Source organism: Esox lucius, chromosome 13 (assembly GCF_011004845.1).
Source record: "Esox lucius isolate fEsoLuc1 chromosome 13, fEsoLuc1.pri, whole genome shotgun sequence".
NCBI classification, from domain to species: domain Eukaryota; kingdom Metazoa; phylum Chordata; class Actinopteri; order Esociformes; family Esocidae; genus Esox; species Esox lucius.
This window is the reverse complement of record NC_047581.1, coordinates 27,961,054-27,987,818: the sequence shown is the minus strand read 5'-3', so window position 1 is coordinate 27,987,818 and position 26,765 is coordinate 27,961,054. Positions and strand designations below refer to the sequence as shown.

The 26,765-nt window shown below is 41.3% G+C and overlaps 2 protein-coding genes and 1 pseudogene across 4 annotated transcripts in view; all 3 read right to left on the bottom strand.

Annotated features, from left to right (window-relative positions):
* Positions 1–337, bottom strand: part of cemip2 (cell migration inducing hyaluronidase 2) — a 32,030-nt gene extending 31,693 nt beyond the window's left edge. For both annotated transcript variants that reach the window (XM_010876877.4, XM_010876878.4), the window contains exon 1: positions 151–337. The gene's annotated coding sequence lies outside the window, so the exon portion shown is untranslated. The remainder of the gene's footprint in view (positions 1–150) is intronic.
* Positions 288–11,567, bottom strand: LOC114840684 (annotated as a pseudogene).
* A 1,340-nt stretch (positions 11,568–12,907) lies between these two features.
* abhd17b (abhydrolase domain containing 17B, depalmitoylase) lies at positions 12,908–26,765 on the bottom strand. Of its 2 annotated transcripts, none has more exons than XM_010876875.4 (4): positions 26,355–26,765; positions 24,236–24,715; positions 19,259–19,438; positions 12,908–15,218 (listed from the first exon to the last, which is right to left on the bottom strand). In XM_010876875.4, the coding sequence occupies exons 2-4, from the start codon at positions 24,700–24,702 to the stop codon at positions 14,993–14,995; spliced, it is 873 nt and encodes a 290-aa protein (XP_010875177.3). In that variant the 5' UTR covers positions 24,703–24,715; positions 26,355–26,765; the 3' UTR covers positions 12,908–14,992. The 2 variants fall into 2 exon arrangements, with proteins under 2 accessions (XP_010875177.3, XP_010875178.3); XM_010876876.4 differs by having other exon boundaries at positions 24,236–24,712.

Sequence of the window (26,765 nt, the reverse complement as noted above, 5' to 3'; positions counted from 1 at the left end):
ACCTAACTACTCAATGTCCAGTCTTGACAAACTACATAGCCCGTATAGGCTACGGACACACTGTTTGCTAATACTTTATGGACATCTTCAGTGATCACTGGGCAGATAGACGTAGCTTCGGAAGATTCTGAACAATGTGATGTATCCTACCTTTCACACCAGATTACTATATATCTTCAATGGCCATTCGCTTTGGTCCAAATAGCAATAGTTGTCCCGACAAATGGACTGACGGAACGGACAGTCAGGGAAAACAATAGATTGCGTTCAGTGTCCTTTTTATACTTTTACATTGTCTTTTCTTTCGGGGCTGTAGACCACCAGCCCCTGTCCCAGGCGCGGCTTGAAGAGAGGAAGTGACAGAGGAAGGGGGAGTGCACTGACTCGTGGGTGGGGCTAGAGTGACTCGCGCTGCCGCCGCCTGCTGTTGCACGAGACAAAAAGGACGCCGCACGGGGCAAACACAGGCCAGCTGTAGGGGTCCATGCACCTGGCTTTCATCTGATAACATACTCTCTATTTTATTGAAGTAAACCTGGCTTATCCTATAAAAATGTCTTTCCAAACCTTTTTAATATCCTTATGTACCAAGTGTTTGTGTTGTCCAAAAATCTATTGGCATTTTTCTCACATTATTGCAGGCGGCAGCCAGCCCTGAAACCCACCAGGTTTAACAATAAATATTGGCTGCATTTATTCAGACCACAGACTACTTTTACTTAATTGGCTATTTCATGCATGATCCTATAAGGGCATACAGCAGAGGGCAGTGCAAGATGGAAGAGTAGGACTAGGGCTGCTAAGTCTTGTCATTCTCTAACAACTACTTGTGGTAGTTTGGCGCCTGCATGCAAAAATGTCTGTTGATGCCAACAAAATACTTCCTGGTTGATGGTTTAAGAAATGCATTCTATTGTTTGTTCTATTGATGATCAATTCAAGTGCCAATCTGACACCATTCTGGACTGGGGACATTAAATAGTTTGAGTCATAATCCCCCAAAAACCTGGATTAGTGTCTCTTTTGGTTCTTACACCATTCATTTCTTCCATGGGGATTTTTAGATCCACTTCTAATAAGGTCTGTGTTTTGTGCAGTATGTTTTCAAACAACAAATAACACCTTTTCCTAACAAGATTTACACGGTTGCCAAAACACAGAGCCAGGGTGTTTGTAGATTTCTATAAAATGTTGTAAACTTGTAAGTAGCGAGTCACAAATACATACAATGAGTCTATAAGAAATATATAAGCATAGCTTGTAGTTTCACAAACATATGTCAAAATCCGAAAATCCAATTATGACTCATTCACAATAACAAAGGATGATTAGCAAATACATGTAAGACCGTTTTTTATATTGAAACTGTTACAGCATTTGTTACAACATTTGTCACCTGCATTTTATAGATTTGTGACTTGCATTACACTTGTAAGTTGCCTTACATATGTCTGAGTTGCTACAAATATTTGTGATTTATGTTTACACATTTTACAATTCAGCATAATTTTAAGCTGTATGTTGTTGATTTCTACAGCTCACCAGCATTGTGTGTAATTTTGAAACAATCATGGCAAACATTAACTTTGAACATTGGCGGATGGAAGTCATTGCAGGTGACTTTCAAGTTTCCATCACCTACTCAATCAGGTCACCTAAAAGACAATATAATCTGTAGTAGCCTATATTGTAGTATATTATACTGTATATTATAGTTATAGATATTAAGATAATAATAGTATTGTTGTATCTGTTCTATATGTATGTACTCTAGTCTGACCCGGAAGCAATCTAGTGACCCAACTTGATAAACTGTTCCAGTCAAGGCTGAAAACTCTAGGAGGACTGATTGAACAGAGAAGGTGCTTGTCTGCTCAAAGAAGAGCACTGCTCTGACCTGCTGTTTTGGTCACACATAATAGCGGTCTCCTGCATGCATACTGTTTTCGGCTGTTTCTGTCAACATAACCCTATACGTATAGTAGTTAATGGTTCACTTGTTTCTTTTCAATAAACATTTATTCAATCAGACTTACATTTTAGTACCAATCAAAGATGTTGTGTGATAAGAAGCAGAATTTCTTGGCTAGATGTGCATCAGAGGACAGACACTTCTCAATCTTTGATTCTCCCGAATATGCCGGATGATTTGCAGTGAGGCAACTATGAGGCAAAGCCATAATCGAATTGGACATCATGAAATAGTGAGGAGATATAGACAGCAAAAAAAAAACAGCTAATGTACAACTACATTTCTGATATTCCACTCAATTAACTCTCAAACTGACTGAATAAATAAACATGTGGTTGACTGATACTAATATTGTGTTTGACCCCCTTTTGCCCTCAGAACTGCCTTAATTCTACTTGGCATTGATTCAACAAGGGGCTGAAAGCATTCTTTAGAAATGTTGGCCCATATTGATAGGATAGCATCTTGCAGTTGATGGAGATTTGTGGGATGCAAATCCAGGGCACGAAGCTCCCGTTCCACCACATCCCAAAGATGCTCTATTGCGTTGAGATCTGGTGACTGTGGGGGCCATTTCAGTACAGTGAACTCAATGTCATGTTCAAGAAACCAATTTGAAATGATTCGAGCTTTGTGACATGGTGCATTATCCTGCTGGAAGTAGCCATCAGAGGATGGGTACATGGTGGTCATAAAGGGATGGACATGGTCAGAAACAATCCTCAGGTAGGCCGTGGCATTTAAATGATGCCCAATTGGCACTAAGGGGCCTAAAGTGTGCCAAGAAAACATCCCTCACACCATTACACCACCACCACCAGCCTGCACAGTGGTAACAAGCGATGATGGATCCATGTTCTCATTCTGTTTACGCCAAATTCTGAGTCTACCATCTGAATGTCTCAACAGAAATCGAGACTCATCAGACCAGGCAACATTCTTCCAGTCTTCAACTGTCCAATTTTGGTGAGCTTGTGCAAATTGTAGCCTCTTTTTCCTATTTTTAGTGGAGATGAGTGGTACCCGGTGGGGTCTTCTGCTGTTGTAGCCCATCTGCCTCAAGGTTGTGCGTTTTGTGGCTTCAAAAATGCTTTGCTGCATACCTCGGTTGTAACGAGTGGTTATTTCAGTCAAAGTTGCTCTTCTATCAGCTTGAATCAGTCGGCCCATTCTCCTCTGACCTCTAGCATGAACAAGGCATTTTCGCCCACATTTCGCATACTGGATGTTTTTCCCTTTTCACACCATTCTTTGTAAACCCTAGAAATGGTTATGTGTGAAAATCCCAGTAACTGAGCAGATTGTGAAATACTCAGACCGGCCCGTCTGGCACCAACAACCATGCCACACTCAAAATTGCTTAAATCACCTTTCTTTCCCATTCTGAAATTCAGTTTGGAGTTCAGGAGATTGTCTTGACCAGGACCACACCCCTAAATGCATTGTAGCAACTGCCATGTGATTGGTTGATTAGATAATTGCATTAATGAGAAATTGAACAGGTGTTCCTAATAATCCTTTAGGTGAGTGTATGGGCAACAAATACTGAGGCCTTTGTTCATCCCTGACATAAACAATGTTCCAAGAAGACTATATAATATTGTTATATCTTAGAGTTTGTGCTGCCAAACAGTGCCAAATAAAGCATAAAATAAATTATTAATGCTATCACCTCACTCCAAATCAAAACCAAACTCATTGTGGCACATAACAGATCAATGAGATTTTCATTCCCTTACAGATTTCTAATTATTGGATATAGCCAGGTTGACAGACCCACAAAAGGAGAGTACCAAGAAAGTTGGACTCCTAACCCAGGTATTATCAGTCCAACCCATAAGTTAATACACCCTATCCAACCCATGTCTAAAATCAAACTCAAGGCCGAACTTCATTTACAACTATAACCTTCTCCCATGTCAACCCATTCCTCCGCTGTCCAGTTCAGTTCAAGTACGCATCCACTACAAGAGCATGGTGCTTGCCTACAGAGCAGCTACGAGAACTGAACAATACTTTAAGGAAAATGTTTAACGCTCATATCCCTACTCAATCTCTTTGTTCGGCAACTGGTTCCTCATACATTTGGCAACAGCTGTAAAGCAAATAACTACACTCCTGAAAATGCCAATCTCCACTATTTGGAATACAATTAAGAAATCTATATCAAGTAGAGCTGTGATGAACCTGGCTGGAAGAGGACATAAGTGTATATTGCCCCGATGCATAGTAAGGGGAATGGATTTGTAGGAGCGGAGGGGTGTCCTTTGTTGTAGTTAGGGGGACAAATAATGTCAGTTACATGTATATTTATGATATTACTGTCACTATCCCAGAGGCAAGGGTGTAGGAGCCGGGGGGGACGGAGGGCACATGCCCCCCCCCCCCCTCCCCATATTAGAAATGGGTTAAAGTCTCCCCCCCCTCCCCCCCCCCCCCCCCCCCCCCCCCCCCCCAATAATGTTGTTTTGAGTAATACTTTTATTTTGAAAAAGAATGACGCTTTGGAAATTGTCACGTCTCTGTTGCGACCGAATCCAACATTCTCCTTCATTCGTTCATGACGAGCAGTGTGTGTAGGCTGGCTAAATGGATGACTAAGTTTTTTTTCACAGTAAGTACAACGTGTATAAACGATAGTACATTTTCATAGCTATAGAACAAACTAACGTGATAAAATCTTTCTACTGGCTAAAAAAATTGTTACGATGTAGTTAGCCAGCTATCTTTATTTTCAAGTTTAATCCAACAAACGTTACAGTAGCTTGCTTGCTAGATAACACTGAGTAGTTCATATGGCTGTGTGAAAAATTAATAGTGAATGATTTGAAAGGAATAATGCCGGCTAAAATGTTTTGCACAATCTCTGTCTTAGTCTTCATTGGAAAATTGAAAGCTGGACTAATATGCCTGACTGAGATGTTACCTACATCATTGTAGTATAGTCATTTTTGAAATTCCCTCTGGTTACATTATCATCTACCTGAAATGCCTTTCCAACTGACAAGTCCCACCATCTCCTCTGGTTACATTATCATCTACATGAAATGCCTTTCCAGCTGAAAAGTCCCACCATACAAAAAAGTCACACAAGGTATAATTTACCAGTGCTAGTTAGGACTACTTAATGTTCAGAAACCACTACTTTCTAAAAGTTAAACTGGAATTTTCACCCTGAACGCTTGAGTCCTATCAACAATCAAGGCATCGGTACAGAAAGCATACTGAGTAGACAACATAGTTTGGGGTAACTATCCATTTGCTAAAACCTTTCCAGACATAATGAGTATTGCAAGTCAGCGTTGTGGAAACAATTATTGCCCCCAGTATTTTCAACCAGACTACCTCTGAGCAAAACTGTTTCAGGTGCACTGGTCCTATTCACACTTCAATGGTAAATAATGCCAACGCCTTTTTTTAACCAGATCGTTTTTATATCAAACGTAGTCATGGACAAAGGGAATCAAACTAGAAGTGGATTCTAGTAGTGGAAAAACACACACATTCACACAAATGTTCTCTCTCTCTGCTGATTCCCACCATCTAACAATTGAGGTAGCTGGTGTTATAAAGCAACATCCCAGGATGGTCGTGTCTAGCAACTTATCCGTCTCCATGGAAATGGAGGAACAGACAAGCAGACAAACAACATGACATTTGATAGTCTTTTTTGCTCATTACCAAGAGGGACAAAGTAAGTAATAAAGTGTTACTAATTAAGTAATACAGGCCAGAATTGTTCTGTTTCAATATCATAAAAAACTATTTTGAAATGTATGAATGTTCTTTTCTGAGGACTGCCAACTGCCTCAAAGGCCTGAAAATCACATGAATTTCAGATTTTCTTTTCAATTTGTAATTTTTGCACTTTCCCCTTGGTTTCTTTTCACTGACCCATGGTTTCACTATCTTCTGCTACCTAAACAAGCATCTTTTTCATACTGTTTATGACTCTCAGAAACAGTAAACATTAATAGCCTATGGCTGCTGCGTTTTTCTGTGGGTTTTATTTGGATAAGTTTGAGCAATTTCCTGATGCACTGATTCCCTAATCTTGCCAACATAATGAGTAGCTGTATTAGGGTGTAAGGTGATAAAAAAAGTGGTTGTATTCTATTCTGCAATATAGACCAAATGTATGTCATAAGGAAGGGTTCTCTGCTCAGACATTGCTGCCAAACAGATCCTGCTTAGGGCCCCAAAAAGGAAAGAGGCGATGTTGTGCTTAAGATTCTTCACTGCATCTTCAACACAACCCTGTTGATTATTGTTCACTTTGCATTTAAATGGTCCAGAAAGCATTTTCGATTTTTGTTTAAACCTTCATGAATAATGTATTGTGCAAAATATTCATATTAACATTATATAACCCTGAAGTAAACACAAAGTAACATTACTCCAATAAGTGGTAAGTAAGAAAAACACTTAAAAGTTGCAGTCAGGCAACAGTGTACTTCTCACCAATTCTTGTTCTGATATACTGGTGTCTTAGTGAACCAAAATGATCCCACATGATTTAAAAATCAAGTGCCATGGATGCGTAACCTTAGGTGCTGACCATGACGTGATTAAACAGATATTTTTAGCTGTGCTGCAGCTCCCTCTATTGTAGTTTCAGGACCCAAACGTTTTACGTCGACGGGACGGATGAATGTAACGAGCATCACCACAGTAGGGCTCAAGTCGTCTGTCTCAACAAGGCATGCGTCACTACTGCGGATGGGCACGCTTCGACCTTTTGTCAGGCACAATGGCTACGCGTCGTCAGTCCGTTTATTCATAGCACCGCATCTTCAAAAGATCTTCCCGTGGCTATGTCCTGGACTGGGTACGGCTATCAATTAACATGTAAACAGCGGTATCACTAGAGTTAATCAGTGTAATTTTCCCGTAGAAAAAAATAAACTTGGAAAACATTATGGAATTAAGCAAAGAATCTGATGAGAAAATATTGCTTGTAACAAGACAGAATATTCGGGAAAAACAAGCTACATAGTCAAATTCAGACGCAATGACAAATCTGAACAAACCTAATATTCTGGTTTTCAGACTTTACAAATGTTTTATTGCATGACTCAAGTCTCGTTACAATAAAAAAAAATCTCACCCCATTGGCATTTTTGCAGTGTGTTATTTTGTGGCACATTTAGGTAATGTACCATGACCCGAAAACAACATTTCAATGTTGTGTTACGCTTATGCTACCGCATCATATGGCTATGTAGTTCATACATTGTGGTATTCTGTGGTATTCTGAGTGGTATTCTGCCAGGGGTCCTAAAGGAGATAATACAGGAGACCTTGAGCTTAAACTTGAAAATGGAGAACCTGAAAAAAATGATTATTAATCTATGTGTAGAGAGAGAGATTTGTGCTGAAATAACTTCCTGATTGGTTTAAAAAGAACATTGTTTATTTGGCATGACTGAAAATGCCAAATAAACAATGGAGATTCAGAGATAATTATGGTTTTAATTATCTCTGAATCTCTACTTTTAGAGAAGCGTGTTACATAATGAATAACCATTTTTGGTGAGGATCTCGAAAAATAGCAGAAACTGCAATCTTTGGACAGGGATTTCGTAGGTGAAAAACTCACTAATTGAACATGTGTTGTAGAATTAGGCTAGTGTTGTAGGGAAATGGCAAAGGATAATATTTTTATTTATTTTTTATTCTGATATATTTTTATGGCATTTATGCTTTATTGACAGCAACGTTGGACAGAGGACAGTTTTGTTGAAAGCGCTATGATTCAAACCCACACTGCAACAGAACATGTGCAGTTGAGGCAGCGTCCCAGACCACTGGATAGTTCTAGGCCGCATACATTTTTCTAAACTTAAAGAATTCAGCTGAGACTGTCCCTGAAGATTATTAACAAATGCATACATGCATCGCCAGTAGAGGGTGGTGCGTTCTGTTTCACTGTCTTTGAATCATCGCGTTGCTAAAAGCAGGGCTAACTTTCATACAATCAGTCACAGTTGCACTCATCAAACCTGTGATTTTCCGAGTGATAAGTGACCCAAACATACATCCAGCTACCTGGTGTGTAGTCTTTCATGGTATAATGCCAAACGTCTATTTCCTGAGAGGGGTTCTAAGCACCTGCTTGGAGGAGTTAATGACTGGGAGTTCCAGACCATTCAACTTCCACTTCCTACGCAAAGATTATGTCATCATTCTACAGAGCCAAGGGCTCATGGCGGATAGAAAAGGCTACTTATTTTTTTAAATGTGTGTTTATTGTTCACTGCATATCACAGGACAATGTGTCACTGTGGCCATGGTCCCGCTGAAATTAACCTGGAAATAAAGGGGTTAAATCAAATTAACCTGGAAATAAACAGTTTAAATAAAATGTCTATGTGACCCCAAACATTTGAACGTTAGTGTATGCATTACAAAGTTTTTGACTGTGTTGTTATTGCATGAATTCGTGCTTGGCTATCCTGGTTTCAGTCGGGAAACCTTACCCCACATGTGGCTGCATGTGTGAAAACACCACAGTTGTTCGAGTAGCAATATGTGACATGCACACACATTTACATGGCAGAAAAGAATTGTCTTCCCTCCTGATGTGGATTATTGAACTGAAAACGGAAGCCAATTGTCACAGCAGGGTGTAAGCAGGACACGAGGCACAGAGCTAATAAACATATTTTTAATTGTGCAAACAGAAAACAACAGAAGGAGCGATACAGACCTTAAACTGAAGAGCAGAACAACAACACACTTACTCCAAACAATGACAGACAACTAGTGATGGGACGCGTGAAGCCTAGTCTCTGGGGCTTGCTTCGAAATTTCAACACAGTTTGCTCAAAGTGAAAAGGCCGAGGCTTGCTTCGGAGCAAAACAAATACCACGTGATTGTTTTAAAAGACAATGCACTTTCCAACTTGTAGGGCATTCCAAGCCTTTTCGGCGAGCATGGTCATTGTAGGAGACGGGAGCCAAACAAATTTACATTAAGTGCAGCAATTTCATTGGGCTACGGTCAGTCTCATTTTGAAACTCAATTTGCAGACATTTTCATAATACAGCTGCTGTCCAATGATCAGTATGAATGTGTGTGCATGTTTCAAGGTGAATTTGTGTGTGCATGTTTTAAGGTGAATTTGTGTGTGCATGTTTTAAGGTGAATTTGTGTGTGCATGTTTCAAGGTGCCACGAGTGTTCATTGGTGAGGAGTGTGTTGGCGGGGGCAGTGACGTTTCAGCACTGGACAAGAGTGGGAAGCTGGAGGGAATGCTTAAGTCAATCGGAGCGCTACAGTAAACTTCAGGTTGGCTACTGTGATAAAACATTATTTCACACAGTTATGTACAGTGCTTTTGTATTGTAACTGTATGGATATCACTGGTGGCTCTCTTTCCACACAGCTTTCCTCTTCACCACTCTGCATTTAAGGCCACATACACTTATATCTGCATCATTTGGAAGACCCCTTACCTGTCTGCTGAACTTAAACTGAGATACCAAACATTGTGCATACCTACAACAATGATGTCCTTGTTGAAGTTAAAGGAAGTCTTCTGTCCCATGTCTTCATGACAGTATATCTTTTCCCTCAATGTCTTCTGAGATGTTGGCATCAAAACATCAACTAAAATAATTATATGTTTAAAAAACCCTGTTCTTTTAAAAGGCTTGGTGGCATAAAATCTTTACAGTTGTGAGTACCTATTGCCGCGTTTCCACTGGGTCTTTACCCCGGTACCTGGGCTACACCAGTGATTTATGCTAATGTTGGCTCTAGACTTTTCTGTTTCCATTATACATTTGGTACCAAGGTGTGACGCATGCTGGTACCCTGGATGTGCGTTTGTGTTTTTCCCCTCCTGCCGTTTCCCCAGGTGTCCCTTATGTTCCTGATTGTGCTCCTTGGTGAAAAGGGGGTTCTTAGCAAGTCGCCTATGGGCATACACAACCCGTAGGAAAACGTTGTCTAAAAACAGTAGTTAGAACTGAGGGGACCACCCGCTGTATTTTTGTATTGGTTACTAAGCGGTTAATAATAATTGGGAATAATGTAACTGTACAAAAATAGAGCATCATCAGATTTTTTATTTTTTTATTTGAACATAAGGGGACAATTATACAGCTGCCCTGGAGAATACATAAATATCTTAACCAGATTATGCTTTGAGCTGATGATAGGGAAGCTTTGTGTTTTGTCTTGAAATAGTCCTGTAGCTCCCTTATAACATTCCCAAATGCTAAAGAACAAATTACCAGAACAAATTTTACCCTCCAGACAGTCACCTTTGTGTCATTTTTTATTCTTAGGTTGGGCCATATTCATAGTGGTCCTGTATCTCAGTCTGGTAGAAGTCAGAGTCAATGGGATCTGGCGAGTCATTGATGGTGAGATACACATTTTTGTTGACTTCTGTGACCTTGTGAACCCTCTGTTTGACCCCTTTCGATCGCCAGGTTTGTTTGGGGGGTGTAGCCGAGGGGTTCACCGCCTGGTACAGCCCCTCGCCTTCCGCCAGGGTAATCTTGTACTTGTGCCACGGACACACAATGCAAATCCGCCCGTCAAACTCCTGGTCACATCAGAGTTAACTCATCATAATAAACAAAAGAAACACAGAAATAGTGGACATTAGTGTTTACATCTACATTTTAGTAACTTAAAAGACATGCTTAGATATGAGAAAGGGATGAAATGAGTTGGGTTCTCTATGTCAACTCTTTTTTCCTTTTAAAAACGCAATGCTGAATAATGTCCTTAGACTGCGGTCTGACATTATCCACCACAGTGTTTTTGCTGAGGCAGTAGTTAGTGTAGTTATTGAGAGTTGGAGACAAATAGCAGCCAAAGCAGTGCAAGGCAGCTTAGTTAAGATCATTCAGATACAGTTTGTCCATCACAGACTCAACAGTCACATAATAGCAATCAGCAGGGGAGAGGGAAATCCAGATAATTCACCCTCACCTCCATATCTCCCTCTTGCAGTGGCCCACCGGAATCTGTCCAGACAGGATGAATAGAACCTCAATATACTACAGCATCACTGGTGGTTTTTAATGTCTGGCACAGAAATGGTTCTATAACAAATCCTCTATTATTTATTTCAAATTGCTTTGACAGGTCTTACAAGTATGCTGTCCATTGTATGACAAAGGTAGTGGTAGTTCGAGGTGTGGAATCCTCTAGTCCCAATTTGTTGTTCCCCAACATTCACTACACACAACCTACATATATTTTTGTCCCAATCCTTACGGCAGCAGCGCATGTCCGTGGCGTGGAGCTGGCCCTTGTGGCAGAGGACCAGCACATCCCTTCCACCGACCAACCTGGTAACATGCTTGGCCAGGACCAAGTATTCTGCTCTGGCATAGAATGTTAGATTGACAGTCTACCACTCGTTTTTATTCCATTTGTTTATGGTTGGGTAGGAAAATGCCTTTTATTTAGACAAAAGTGTTCAGTCATGTTAGAAATCAACCAACATTTTCTACTTTATGAGGAAGCGGTCTGCACACAGGTAGCAGACAAACAAGCAGCGTCAATGCAGGAGATTGTGACTGACAGTTTGGGTTGCCTAGTGACATGTTCGTCCAACGTCAAATCCAGCATTTCTTTATTGACAATGATAATAACGACACGGTGCCAGTTAGAAACCATCTCCAGAGGGAGTTTTGCTTTCCCCGGAGCAAACAAAGGTTTAATGCCAGTTTGCTGTATTTTGATTTGCTAAATTCAAAAGATGACGAATACTTTACTCCAATAGACTGATATGTTAGTAGATACTAGTAAGCCTATTACTGGCTAATAAGCTGTTAAAACTGCCAGTGGCAAAAGCCATAGTTCATAGACACACGTGGCTCACCTATTTCAATCCAGTCTGCTGGAGGCGAATGGGCGGAGGCTTGTATCCGAGCAACAATATCACCTGATTGATGACGTTTGGGTTTTTTTAAAGACATGGTGCTTTCCAACTATGCTTTGAAACATGAAACTACATTAGTCTACAGCCTAGTTATCAAGAACTAATGAAATACATAAGCTGGTGAATGTCAAAACATTTATACTACACATCATTCGTTATCACTAACACACGGGTAGGCCCAATACCTATTGTTAGTATTGTCTTGTAATTTCGGTAGGGCCATCACCTGGCCGGTGGCTCAACGTGTAGAACTGTGGAATATGGCTATGCAGTTAGTTAAGAAAGCCCGGTTTGAGTCCCAATGATTACTTTCTCTTGTGTAATTCCCACATCAGGAATCTTTGCTCATCAGTTTTTAATATCACATCTTAAATCAAGCATTGGATCCACCATATTTTATGAATGTTTTAACTCCAGCATTTCTCTAATAGAGATGTATCATCAGATGTATGATCACGATTAATGAGGTCCGACGCTTTGATCTCTACTGACAGCATTTACAAGTGCTTCTCATATATTGGATAGCTAGTATCCTATGTAAAGTAGGTAATTAGATAATAAGGTGACTTCACTGTCACAGTGTTGAATCCAGTTTTAGTTTAGGTTTTATGTGCCAGCACACTTATTGAAATTATTTTTAAAAATGTGTATGAATTACGTTCATATTTTCTCTTCCGCAGCCTCCATAATACCAAGGACGCAAACCGAGACTCGTTTGATCACATGCTTTTTCCAAAGCCGATTTGTAAAATGAAGCTATGGCTTCTGTGGTAATTTTGTTCAGTGTTGCCCGATACCAAGTACACACCCTTTAAGATGTGTTAAATGACTTTATTGAAACTTTTCCTTAATTACCACAACCAGTGTACCATGCGCCTTAATCAGCGAATCATTACTTCAAATCAGTGGTTCATTATGAATTAATACTCAACACGGCATGACTGTACAGAAGTGTAATCAGTCCGGTCATCATTGTGCTCTGGGTCAACATCCCATTCACCCCATCGGCATTAAAATCAGACATAAATTAAATACAGTTTTTATTGTCTATAGCATTTTATTAGAACTATTATCAAGATCATATTTTATAATTTCCTTCAATAATGAAACATATCTTAGAAAACAATAAACGACATCGGTCTGCATGACCAGACTGAGTTCAACAGTCATCGGAATAATTCACAACAGATGGATGCCTAATTCTAATGTTAACAGTTAACTTGGTAATAACTTAAGAATAACAACAGACATATTAGGTTTGTAAAAGAAATATCTAGTGGAAACATTATTTACAAAGTAAAAGTGTGAAAGCATTATCAGAAATAAAAGCAGTACAGAAGTTAAGTACCACAGACAGTTAAATGACACGGTACCTAACAACAGGTACAGCCAATCCTAACAATTCTTGATTAATCTATTAACAGCAACAACCAATCCTAAAATGTCGTTTTTTAAGAACGTACCAATCAGACCTTGAGGCTTTTGGTAGCATCCACAGGCTAGACCTAGCCTAAATGCAAAAAAAATACAAAAAACATTAGCCTATCATGGCTTGAATAAGCACTATAATATCAGATTCTATAGACTTAGTGTTATTAATATAAACCTGGTTCAGCATAAGTCTCTCTACCAGAAAAAAAGGCTTTGAAATACCATGCAGTCAGTCTGATACTGATAAAGGTTAAGACAAAAGCTTCTGTATTTTTTTTTTTTTAATTGTGCAAATAATTAAAAAAATGTCCAGATGCATTATCAGTAAAACCAAGTGGTCTTTCAAACATCTCCCAGTCACACAATGACGTTTTTTCAACACCTTATGGCATTAGTGGAATCGGTCCTTCAGATGCAATCTAGGACTATCGAAAATAAGCTTTTCTTAACCCTCCCATTTTTGGCTGGATGTATAATATTGCACACATATGTGCACAGTTTATGTAGAATCACCATCATACCTCAGTTAACCATGAAAATACACGTTTGAAAGCGAGCGATTTGGATGACATGGGGCACACTCGCAATTTTCTGAACTTTCTTTGGCTGGATAGTGCCACTTTTACAACCAAAAGTTCCAGAATGCATTTTTAACTGAACAATGTATTAAAACAACTACCAGAGGTACAGGCAGTTTGTATACAAAAGAAATCTAGAAATATTATTTCCTGTAAATTGGTAAATAAGCTTTAATATTACAGTTACACGTACATTATATATTTAAATATGAACCATCTAGCGTTTCATTGTGGTCTGAAAAACAGTACAATGATGGCTTTGTAGTAGAGCTGGGACAATAGCAGATTTGTGATATGTGTTAATGTTGTGGAAAGGAGACAAAGTGAATTTAAAATACTTAGGGGGGGAAGGGATGACCCTAATGTGACCCCAGACCCCATTTAAATCCTTTACCAACTAGAATATCTGTAACATTTAAATCCTTTACCAACCAGAATATCTGAAATATATAATGCAGGTTATAATAAAGCAGTTTTTTTTGGTGTATGCCTTTTTGCCATGGATAAAAACTGCAACCCTGGCATTGTCACAGTTCCACTACAAAGTTGCTTTAATGAAAGAATACATGAAACATAACATAGTAAAAACACATTTAAAAGTTGAATATAACCGGAGATGTTTCAAGGATGTTTTTCTTACAATATTGTTGCATGCTGAACATTTTTTTTGGCAACACTGGCTCTATATTAAAATGTCAGAGTTTTGTCTCATACAGTTCTCAGTCACGTGATACATGCAAATGGAATACCATATAAAAATAAACAAATACACAACTGAATATCCATGTTGACCACAATGAAACAGACTTGGCTCCTGAGTCAAGACAGACTAGGATGAGTGTCGGTCCAGTATTCCATCCAACAAGGCTGATCCACAGGAACCTCTCAGATATGCTAACAGCTCCTTCGAATGGACAAACCTCCTGAAAGGCATCAACAAAAATGACACGCGCACACTCCTCAGCATATCAGATCAGTTATCCCTCCGCATCACTCTCACAGACAAGTCACCATACTGTGCAGTTTTAAACTAGACATAAAAAAAACAAAAAACAACAGTCTGAAGTTCACAGTTGGAGCAGGTGGGTGACTGTGAGGTGAAGTCAAGCTGATAAGTTGACGAGCTCGTGGGCCACAAACTGTTTCAAGCGCTCCAGGTACTGTCCGTACAGCTCCACATCATTGTGGCCGGCACCCTCCACCCACAAAGGCTCCACTGGCCTCTGGCAGCGCTCGTATAGTGCCAGGCCATGGGAGAAGTCGATCACCTCATCCTCTGTTCCGTGGATCACCAGTACTGGGGAAGTCACTTTGGAGATCTTGTCAATGCTGGGGGCAGAGTTAAGAGAGATGTAGAGACAACACAAAACCGAGGAAGGGAAGTCAGGCAAGTTCAACTTCCAAATTGATGAAACAGTTTAAAATGAACCAAAGCAGCCCCCATTTATCCACTGCCTATAGTAAGTCTCCATGACCTGGCGGAAACCAGTAACCTCCAGTAACCACTAGATGGAGCTTCTGAGTCAGGATTGACTACAACATGACCGCTTTTAAGACATGTGTTTGACATTACGTGATGAAACATGGTGCCAGAACTTCATGGAGAAAAAATGCTTTTATGGTAGGCTTAGGGATTAAGATTTAAGGTTAGGCAAAAAGGTTAAGATAAAAGGAAGGGTGAGAGCAAATTAATGAACATTTCGGTCCCCAAAGTAAACCAAGCCCACCTAGCATTTTATGCTCTCTCACCTAATGAAAGCCCAGTGAAAACACTGTGTGAAAGCTGGTTCAAAATAAATTTTTATTGCAAATACTCAATGTATTTTGCTGTGTATAATATTTTTTAAAACATAGCCCAAAACAATTGACTGAGTATTTGAATGTTTTTTTTGGGGGGGTGGTAACAATTAGAATGTAAAATCTTATTTTCAAGACATGTTGAATATATTGCTGGAACACAATTTAAGACCCACTTTATATACTCACAGAATGATTTTAAATACCTAGCATTCTTCTCTAAAAGCTGTCCCAATGTACAAGTCTAACCACATTTAAGTGTTCAATTAATAAATCATAAAAGTTACATTAAAAGATGCAATCACCTCTCCTGGGTTTCTGTAAAACACTGGAGCTAGTAAACTGCTACCACTCATGAATCCTATTCAGAGCTGTGGATGGAAGTTAAAAAAACTAAACAAAGAGAAAGCCAATTCAGACCCAAGGAATACTTAAAAATAGATTAAATCAAGAAGCTTAAGTAAATGACCATATAAGGATGTTGGGCATCATGTGTTAGGTTGGATCCAATCAATTTACAGAACGGGTAGAGTCAGTGCCAAATAAGGGGACTGAGCTCAGCTGACAGTGAGGAACCAAAAGAGATAACGGAATATAAAAGCGTCCTGCCTCAGCAATTTTGTTGTATTTTTATTAGAATAACAGATTTATATCTGCATTGACTTTGGACCACTGCTTGTCTGAGATGTGACACACTGCCATTTTTCTTGTTTACAGGTTGAAGGGACTGTTGATGGCATCACCAGTTTGCCCTAACAACAACAATAAGATTCCCATAAAAGCCAAACTATAAATATGTTGGATAGAAATTCCATATATTGCACAGAATGTTTTTTCAAAACACTGTTTAAAGACACCCTTCATATAGTATTCAAACCCTTACACATCCTCCACATTTTGTTGTGTTACAGACATCATTTATAATGATCACGTTGGTAATTTATGGTGGCTGGGCAGTTAAAAGAAAAACTGAATTGCGTTCCTCTTTGCCAGGTCAGTGCCTTCTTAAAGGTAAGGAAACGTTATTAGGAACTTTTTTTTACTTTGTGTGTTGTAGTTTCTTCCAAATCCTTAAAAATATTTGCTGATTATTTAGCATAATCAGCTCAGTAACCAGCAACTGAAACAAAAAGTACAACAGCCTTGGTAGGTTAGCAAGATGCCAAATGAATGCCTTCAGAGCACCACATTCATTTGGGATCTTGATCATCAAAACTGGATTAAGGCTGTGTTTGATTATATGAAAAATTATAATAATCCACCCTGTAACCAAATTTCAGCAAACATAATATATCAATACTCATGAGTTTGCATGGAACAATGTAGACTGTGGATAGAGCTCATGGATTTTAATCAAACCCACAAATTGATTATTTCCCTCTTCTCTTTATAGAGATTGTACCCAAATGTAATTTCTGTGCCATTAGTGAAGCAATACAATGTTTCTGGCCAAACTGCTACCTACTAGTACTTGGTTGATCTTCATTGAAATGATACATTTGGCTACTTCCTACAGGATAGGAATTTAAACAGTGTTTTGCTGGCATGTTAAGTTCAAAGGCCCCATATTGGAGAACACACTGCCAGTACAAACAAAGACCTTGGATCTCTTTAAAAGGGGAAGGTCTGAACTAAAAATTGTTCCTTCGGTTGTCAAAACTGATAAAGTTAACGCTTCACACCAAGCTATGTAAGCCAAACCAGATACTAGCCCTATCAGCCTTGGTCTTCTAGACTTACCTCAAACTGACATGGCACAAAAATACCAAAAAGGCTACCCTGCCAACATCCACGACACTGTCAAAACTCATCACAGGAATTCCCCAAGTGTGTTTCAACCCAACAAATGTCCTTTTGGGCACACTGGATTCATGGACCATGTACTGCTGCATGTACCAAGAATGACATGAGGATTACTTCATCCCCCCAATTCTTCCACCTACTGCTGATCCTCTAAAATGTGGAAAACAGTTAAGACATAAATCACCCTGATTGTTACTGCTGAGCACCTCACCTACATGTCCCATCATTCTCTGAAGTGGTAAAATAACTGCTGAGATTGGCTGAGACTATTACCTTCTGAAACTATTACCTTCTTTTTGGCATCTTGTCTAATGGCCCGAGGCCACGCAATGAATGAATCATTGCATCTTGTCTTATCTGATGAGACACTAATGTAAATTATGAGCTGCACACTCTAGGTAGAAGTGAAATATTCTACATGTAATATTTTGTTTCTCTTTTCAAAGAGTATTTAAAATTATTTTGAAATCAGTCTGTTCTGACACTTCAAAAGACACCACAGTTATTCTACTGAGATTTCAATATCACACACAGATGATATTTTTCTTAACACAAAATACGGGTTTCAGGCCTGATGTCCATCATGGTATGACAATTTTACTGTATGTCACTTCTCTGGACCAGACCGATCACAATCACAAGACCTTTCTCCAGCAGTGGTTTAGAGCAATACTCATTGCCAAATTGGTTCAGCTTCCTCAGTTACTCACAAAAATCCTAACCTCTTTCTTCAAGCCCTTAAACTTGAAGGTATTGTGATTTTCTAAAGACATAGCAAGTACGAAAATTATTCATGAAATCATATTGACTAGTAATATTCAGGCAAACATAATAAATTGTAATAAATTGTGTGGTGAATAATGAAAGTCTTTGTCAGACCAAACCAGGGGATATTAAACACTAATTTGGGTATGCACAACATTGCTGATGACCGGTCGAAACATGCAACTTTTTGGTCCTGAACAAATACGTAGACTGTGTATTTATTTTATACATATTTTACAGACAGCCTAATAAAGCTATAGGCATGGCACAACAACACCCTGTCCTGTAAGTGTTGGGTCAACGCACCCAGGCGAACCCCCTGGCCCCGGGCTGCAAAACAGGGCACTCAAACAAAGCAGAGCTGCCACCCCCTGACGAGGCAAACCTGCAGTCATTGGAGGATAAAAGGGCCCCAGAATAGCAACCCAAGGACGCAGAGGAATAACCGGAACACGTGATGTACCTGCAGAACGGCAGTTGCGAGGCTCTCCAGATGACACCGGTCTCACCACCCCTTTTTGGTGCTTAACTTTTATATTGTCTGCTATTTTTGTCTGTTAAAAACATCCACCAAGGGACAGAACACTGGCACTGTGTCCGTTTCATGTATGTCTCCCTGTTACAGCAGCTCACTCAATTATGTATGAACATTAAATCATACATTAATCCACACTTGAGAGAAGGACCCTCCCACCAGCCTAAAAGTATAGACTGAGACCCAGGTAGGCCCAGGGCAATGCCAAACACAAGACAACTGCTGCAAAACACATTGGTGTCAATGACCACTGATTAAATGGGGGCGTCTCGATTTGAAATATACAGAATATACTTAATACGATATGTTTAATCAATAGATAAACATAAACTTTAGGAATAAACATATTCCTAAAGTTTCCAAATACATTTCAAACATTTAAATACCATTTGAAAGTGTAGTATTTTGAACCCAGGTGTGCGCACGCCGCACGTGTGTGTGTGTGTGTGTATATATATATGAGACTCACTTGGGGAAGGCGTCAAAGCAGTAGGTCTTCTTGGTGTCTGGGAAGGCCACTCTCATGCCAGAGGTGAGGGGGGAGTGCAAGACGACGGCAGCGCTCTCGTAGCGTGCCGCCAGGTCCACGGAAGGGACGGTACCGATACTCTGACCGTACACAATCACCGTCTCAGGCCTAATACCGTACCTGGGGACAGAGACAAAGACCACAGGATCAGCTGCAAAGCATCACTTTCCGGTTACTAAGACAAAAATAAATAAAAGGCAGGATTATGAAGTAGCCACAGTCACTAGCCATGATTTAGTCACAGCACTAAATGTTAACTGTATACACCATTCTGTATATCAGTCATTCCCTGAGACTAGCCCAATCTCTAATACACTACATCTTAGGCTTTGTGGCCCAGGTCTATTTTCTTTAGGTAGTGACTGGACTCCTACAGTGAGTTCCTATACTGACCCCTGCAGTACAGATGAAGACAACACTCCTGCTCACTGAAGGGAAGAGTGTTTAAAAAAGTGTTCCAACATGAAATGTTAAGTTAGTCCAGCGACAGTGTTCTTTTGTTTTGGGGTCTAATGAACACAGCGGCCCAGGTCAACATTCTTCGTGCCACCTGGGAGGAGAGTTGCGTTAGTTTACAGGAATCCACCTGGATGTTACCCATTTGGCAGAAAGAAAGACAGAGAAGAGAGAGAGAGAGAAGAACAGAAACACTGACAGACGATGTCAATAAAAAGGAAGCAGTTATTCTATAAGGTAACAGGAGTCTTGGGTGCTTGGTGTTCTGCAGTCATATTTTTAACTGAAGGGAAACCGCTGCAACATACATTAGGCTCATAGTAGCCCTGGCCTTTCAGCGCCCGGATATACTGGTCAATGGGAAATAAAGATTGAGTGGCTAAACTCACTCTGAGGACAGGACCTCCATTGCATGCAGGGCATTATCATCCTACACCAAATGAAACCGCAGGTTTAGAAACCGGTCGACGTCCCCGGACACTCTTTGGCCACTCAAACGTGGAGCTCTAGGCTACAATTTTGTTTTGTGCTGCCTGCTGAGGAGACACTAATTTCATTCCCAATCAATATTATCAATGAGGAAGTTTTTTTGTTATCACGGCATAGGGCAGAGGCTGTTGTCATGGTTGTAGCTCACGTACAAGTCTGAAACCCTGATTGGAAATCGGTTGCTAGGCTACAAGTCAATATTAGACTTGGGAGGATTGACTGCTGGAGAAGCTCCAAGTAAGAGAAAATTATACAGCACTGTTCTATTGGAGTAGACATCCCAAAGCCACAGCAGGCTCAGACTGAGAACACAAAATCCCAACCCCTCTGGTTCCAAACACAGTCCCTGTCCCTCTCTATCCTACTGACACACAACTTGCACACACAGAATACTCTTTGATTTTCAACATGTGCAGTCATCTGTCCCATCATGCCTTTCTGCTTTTCGATGTCCCCCCGCCATCGCTCTCTGGGTAGTGAGGAGAGCAGATGGTGTTTCTGGTCACACTCCGGTCAGGATCCTCGATGCAATAACACTGAAATATTGGCTTCACTCCCTTCTATTCCCTGACGACATATATGCATAAATAAACAGGTCTGTGTGTGTGTGTGTGTGTGTGTGTGTGTTAGTGAAACACCCTGATGACAGTGTGGAACACCCCTACTGACTCATGACTTAGTCACCTGACCACACAGGTAAGACAAGGCCTCACCCTGAACTAGTACAAACAGGGTGAAAACACACATACACACACCCCACTGTTTGTCACAGTATCTACTGGCCTCTTTCAACAAACAATCCCCTACAGCTGACAGCTCAGGGTGAAGGGCAGAGCCCCGGACAGCCTTCCGATATGAGGAACAGAAACAAGATCATTTCAGTCAGTCAGTTAACCCGCCTCTTTCCTTCACACAAACACATCATCTCAGATAGCAGGCCGTGACCTGTAATCAACCAAAGGCCACTTACATAGTCAGACGGGTTTTTGTTTTTTGTGAATCATACCAGCCTCCGGGCATTCCCGCTGCCCCGGTACTTCAGTTGGTTCTATGACTGACTGTGAAGCGATCAGGAGACAACATGTCTCTGTAAGTGAAACCCGGGACAGTGAAGCACGAGACCTAGCTGAGCCATGTGACTTAACAGGTCAGGGCTCCCATCAGAATGGAGAATAGCATCACATGCCAGGCAAACACTTTGTAATGGTAGAGGCTTGGGTCAAAGGCTGCAGGGTTTAGGTAGAAGTATCCCCATGGCTGTAATTGAAGGTGTCTTTCAGCCCCCCTTAGTTGGTTAGGAAACAAAATGTGTGACACAGTTGGGGTAATCTTAGATCTGCCATTAGGGGCCACTTCTACCATGAGGGTGTCACACAGCCAGTTATGGGCCAATACTGACAGGGATCTTTGGATTACTGGGGAAAGAATGGCACAATACCTGGCACAGAGTGTGTAACACAATGTGAAGATGGAAACAGCAAGGCCTGGGGTGGCTGAAAACAAGGTTTGAAGCACCCAAATCCAGAACAGCGCTAGGCTACACTAAGCCATGGGCCCAATTAAAAGTAGCACAGTTTCGTCTGGCCTGAAAGAGGAAACTAGGCTGCTGTCAATCAACACCAACCCAAACATGCGTTCTGCTGCCTCACAGTTCTCCCCTCTGGTTCCGGTCAATTGGAGCCCACGCTGGTATACGGTCCGGCCAATGACTGACTGTTGATGCTGCTTTCTTCTGCATACATAATGAGGGTATGGAATTGTTAATGCAAAGAGGAGGTCTGTCCCACAGTTGAGTGTGAACATAAGCTTCCCTGTTGCCGTGACGTAAGCATCCCTGTTGCCGTGACGTAAGCATTAAGGCAGGAGAACTGGAAACAGGCTGCGACTCCACGGCGTTCCTTACTCACATGCAGTTCACTACACCAGATAGAAAGTCCTGTTGATCAGTGTCACAAGAGCCAAACATTGACAAGTTCTATTCAATACTGGCCTAAATCTTCTCATTGGGCGTCAATAAAGCTACACTGAAGACAGACATGTGGAAAGAAATGTTGCAATCACAAATCCCCCTAATAGATAATGGAGGTTCACCGTTTCCATGTGCAATAGTCTAACACGTTTCAAATTGAGGTATGGAGTTTTAGACTGTAACTACTCTCAAATACATAAAATAGATTTAATATAATATGAAAATTGAGTGACTTCTAGGCCTACTGGTCCCATTACAGTACGGAATCACAATCACCATCTCATCATTCACAAGGATGAAACCACCCACCAAAACCTAGAGTCAGAAAAGATGCTTTTTCTTCCAGTCCAATGCAATGTTTGAAAGGGTAACCAATATGGATATATGCGGTTTTACAGTAGGGAAATAAGTGACGTTATCCAGACAGTTTACATAAATTATTATAATAATAATAATAATAAACCCAAGACACATGATAATATCCTGACAATACTGACAGCAAGTTCTTATGTGTTGAAAATCACAAGGCCTACTAGTGGCATTAGCACCCAATATCTTCGGCTAATATTGGTGCAACAGTATATCGGCCGGGACACCAAATCCGCAGTATAAATCTGACCCCCCGAAACAGCATAGCAGAAAAAGGCAGCCTCAAAAAGATATCACTGAGCAGCATATTAATCAGATTTCAAAAGCAGCAGAAAATCAGGTCAGTGTGTTCAAGAAAAAACGAAAAGAAAAAAACAACTGTTGGCCAGCAAAGGATTTGTTGATTTATGATCCAACGCTGCTCGAAGATGTTAATGTTTTGACTCCTCAATCACTCCAAAGCCCCACACCCACTGACAGCGTGCATTCTATATTGGAGGATAATTCAATCAAGGCTGATTATGCTGTGCTCTGACAAAATTACATTTTAAAGCTGATTTGATGAGCCCCGGTCACGGGGGGTGTGTGCGTGCGCGCAAATGCCACAAAGCACAGGCGAGCAGCCTCCACATCCACAACAGCAATGTGTGTAGGAGGGAGCCCAGGAACATAAGAGAAAGGTTCCAGTTGGCTGGACAACCACACATGCAGTCAGACAGGTTCCTCTGGCCAGGCTACAAAACATCCTGCTCTGTGTGGTATCGGTACGGCAACCCTGCTGAACTAAGGTCACAAAGGGGACAAAAATGTGTGGCCTTTGATTCTACCTGGCACTTTATTGCAGTCTGTTGTAAAACAGTGAAGTCTGAATCAGCCACATATTTGAAGATTTAAAACCTAATGTGTGTCAGCCCTCCGGGACCAGACCTGCTGTATGATAATTGTTTCCTGTTCAAATTTACTCTCAGACATCCTCCATAGGGGCCAGAGGTGCATAAATGAATGCCACTGATTCAATGTTAAATCCATTGCCATAGGCAACTTGTGGCACTGCGTTAGTCATTCAAATCGGTTCCTCTCCTTGTTGTTTCGGCTGTTGCTTGACTCCTTTGTTTGCTGCTTTGTTGTGTCAGTCAAACAGAATCTGCAGTCAGAACATTTTGTAAACGCACACACCCAGACTAACAACTCAACTGAGCCTGAGGAAGGATGGGGGGGGACACGTCAACCCTGTCCAAATGATCCACTCAAACCACAGAGGGAACCTGTGTAGGATCCCCCCCCCACACCTGGGACCCAGAGCACAGCTGCCAGTAGAAGTCAGAGACAGAGAACAGACTCGAGGGGGAGGGAAGGTCAGAGAGGACAACAGGAGGAAGGAGAGGACGGAAAGAGAGGCGTGTCGGAGGCTAGCAGCAACATGGGGATTTATGTACTGATAGAAGGCGGTCCAAACGGAACACGAGAGGAACCGATGAACAGAACACACGAACAAGAGTCCATGGGCGACCAGGCACGGTCCACCAGCCTACATGCATGTCGGACCCGTCAGTCAACGCAGCCTTTCCCGTTTCACCTAAGGGCGTCCAGGCAACGCGTTAGCCCCGCCCGCCGGCCCTTCGGTCGGTCCTTACCGTGTCCTGAGGGCCTGCCAGGCGGCGTCCACGTCGGCGTACAGGTTCTTCTCCGAGGGCTTCCCGGAGCTGGCCCCGTAGCCCGAGTAGTCGTAGGAGAACACGTTGCAGTTGATGCGAGAGCCGAGGCCGATGTAGAAGCTGCTCATCTGGCCCAGGTCCACCGCGTTGCCGTGCGAGAAGAGGAGCGTGTAGCGGGCGCTGGGCGAGCATCGCACAAACATGCAGGCGATGCGGTTGCCGCGCGCCGTGCGCGTCATGAAGCACTCGATGGCGTCCTTCTCGCGGGCCGAGTACTGCCAGTCGGCGCGCTCGGACAGGTGCAGGGTCCAGCGGCTTCCGCTCTCGTCACACATGAGGGTGTAGGTGGGCTCCGGGGGCAGGAAGGCCAGCTTGGAGGCAATCTTGCTGGGGCACGGAGGGCAACAGAACAGGCAGCATAGCTCACTCAGGGACAGGTGGTTCATCCTCAAAACACTGCTGCGGGGGAGAGGAGACATTACCATCCACTGTTATTAAAGGCTTATTAAGGGGCGTGTGGTGTCGGTGAGTTTAGGCAACTGTACACTTCATTTCCAGCCCAGAGCGGAGCACAAGCACAGCCAAGGTATTGATGGCATCTTGAAAATATGCTCAGACACACACCACTTGGACTGAAACTCCTGATCAAAACTCCAAATGTCTGCTTCTGCAAACACTGGGAATCAAGTTGAAATCTAAATCCATTAAATAGTCTAACTGAATTAGGCTACTAGGCTGTTGTGCACCGATAATCAAAGTGCAGCCTGCCAGAAATCTTGGTAAGTGGGAAATGCACTTCATCGCCCATTGGCATACACAGAACAGAGCTGGCTTTATATGCACTATTGATTCTTCTGCATGCATGGCCTTCCTTGGCTCTAGGATTCTTTCACAGCTATGGCACAGATACGGCTTACTTCAAATTTCCTCAAAGTTCTTGCTACGTTATGTGCCAAGATGAGCTTTTCCTTCCTGGTTCCAAGCTTTCATTCAGGTTCAATTTCTGGTTGGTAAGTAAAATAACTTGGGACAAAGTAATAAGCTACTGGTTAGTTAGGCAATACCCTGTTGCTCGGGGTCTACGCAACGTCTGCCCGCTAGTTTCAATGATATCATCCTAATTTCCCCGAGATGACACCCTAGCTATTTTACAAATGTCTTCCGTGAACCAATATGCCCCAGATTACACGTTGATATAATTTATATTCTATCCCATCTCAGTAACGGTGTTTCCGTCCAACCACATAACGTGGATGAATTACCTGCAGCATACATTTTTTATGACCGGGCTGGTTCTCATCCATAGAATTATATAATACTGTAGCATATACCGCGCTGGGGCACGTGCCGTTCAACAGTTAACAAAACTATCCATATAGTAGAAAATGCCATGAAAACATACGTTGTTCGATTTGTATTCAGGGAAGGAACAATTATTGTAATTTATACAAAACAAATTGGAACTAAAACATTCATATTAACTGTCGCCAATTGCATGAAAACTTAACTGGCAATTGAGTTCAATCTTATTGACATAAGCCATTCCTCGCGCATAAGAGAATGGGACATCGCGTTTAAGTCCCTACCAAAGGTTTAAGATAACGTAAATGTAAGAATGTTGTACTTACAAAATACTAACATTACAACACACAATATTGTATTGTGTATTGTTGAGTGTAAAGTGGCGTAAATATTAAACGTGTCTAAACTAATCTCACGTAAAAACAGTGAGTCTACTTCAGACATGGCATTCCATCCATAACCTATTTTCATATGGTAAATACTATGGGCAGACACGAATCATGCTAAAATATACTATACCGTAGTCGTTTTGATTGATATTAGCTAGCAGGTTCAACTTGAGATTTGTCAATCCCTATCGAGAGATGCTTACCAGAATTGCATTTTATCGATTTACTGTAATGTATCGGCATGTAAGACTATGACCATTAAAAAGCAAAAGGTAAAGCTAATGTATCTACTATAGTTAGTAACTAACGTTACGACCACTCAACAGAAAACCATTTGATAGTACTGTACTCTAGCTAGCTAGCTTGCTAACAATAGTTAGGCGACCCCAAGCCAGGATCACACGTACCTGGTAATGACGTTGCGGCTTGCAGCTAGCTAGTATTTCGGTGATTCAAGCGAGAAATGGAACCAGTTGAATGTAAACAAATAGCTAGCTAACGTTAACCGGGCAGGTTGATTCGAATATCCCTTCGCTTATCTTCCCTTAGTCCAGGCACTATGGGGCACCCCACATAGTCTCTATGTAGAAGGGTAGCTATGATCGTCTTGGCGTTTGCACGACTACCCAAACCAAGCTCCGACTGCTTGCGACTCAATCTTGTCAACATGTGGTCCGGATAATAACAAAATTGCCTCCACACGACTGATGTAGAACAAATATGTTATAATGTTTATAATAGCCTCTAAACACTGCAGACCCACTAGCCGTCTCCGTTTCAATGCAACCAAGTAACGTAACAAATAAAAAGAAACCGCA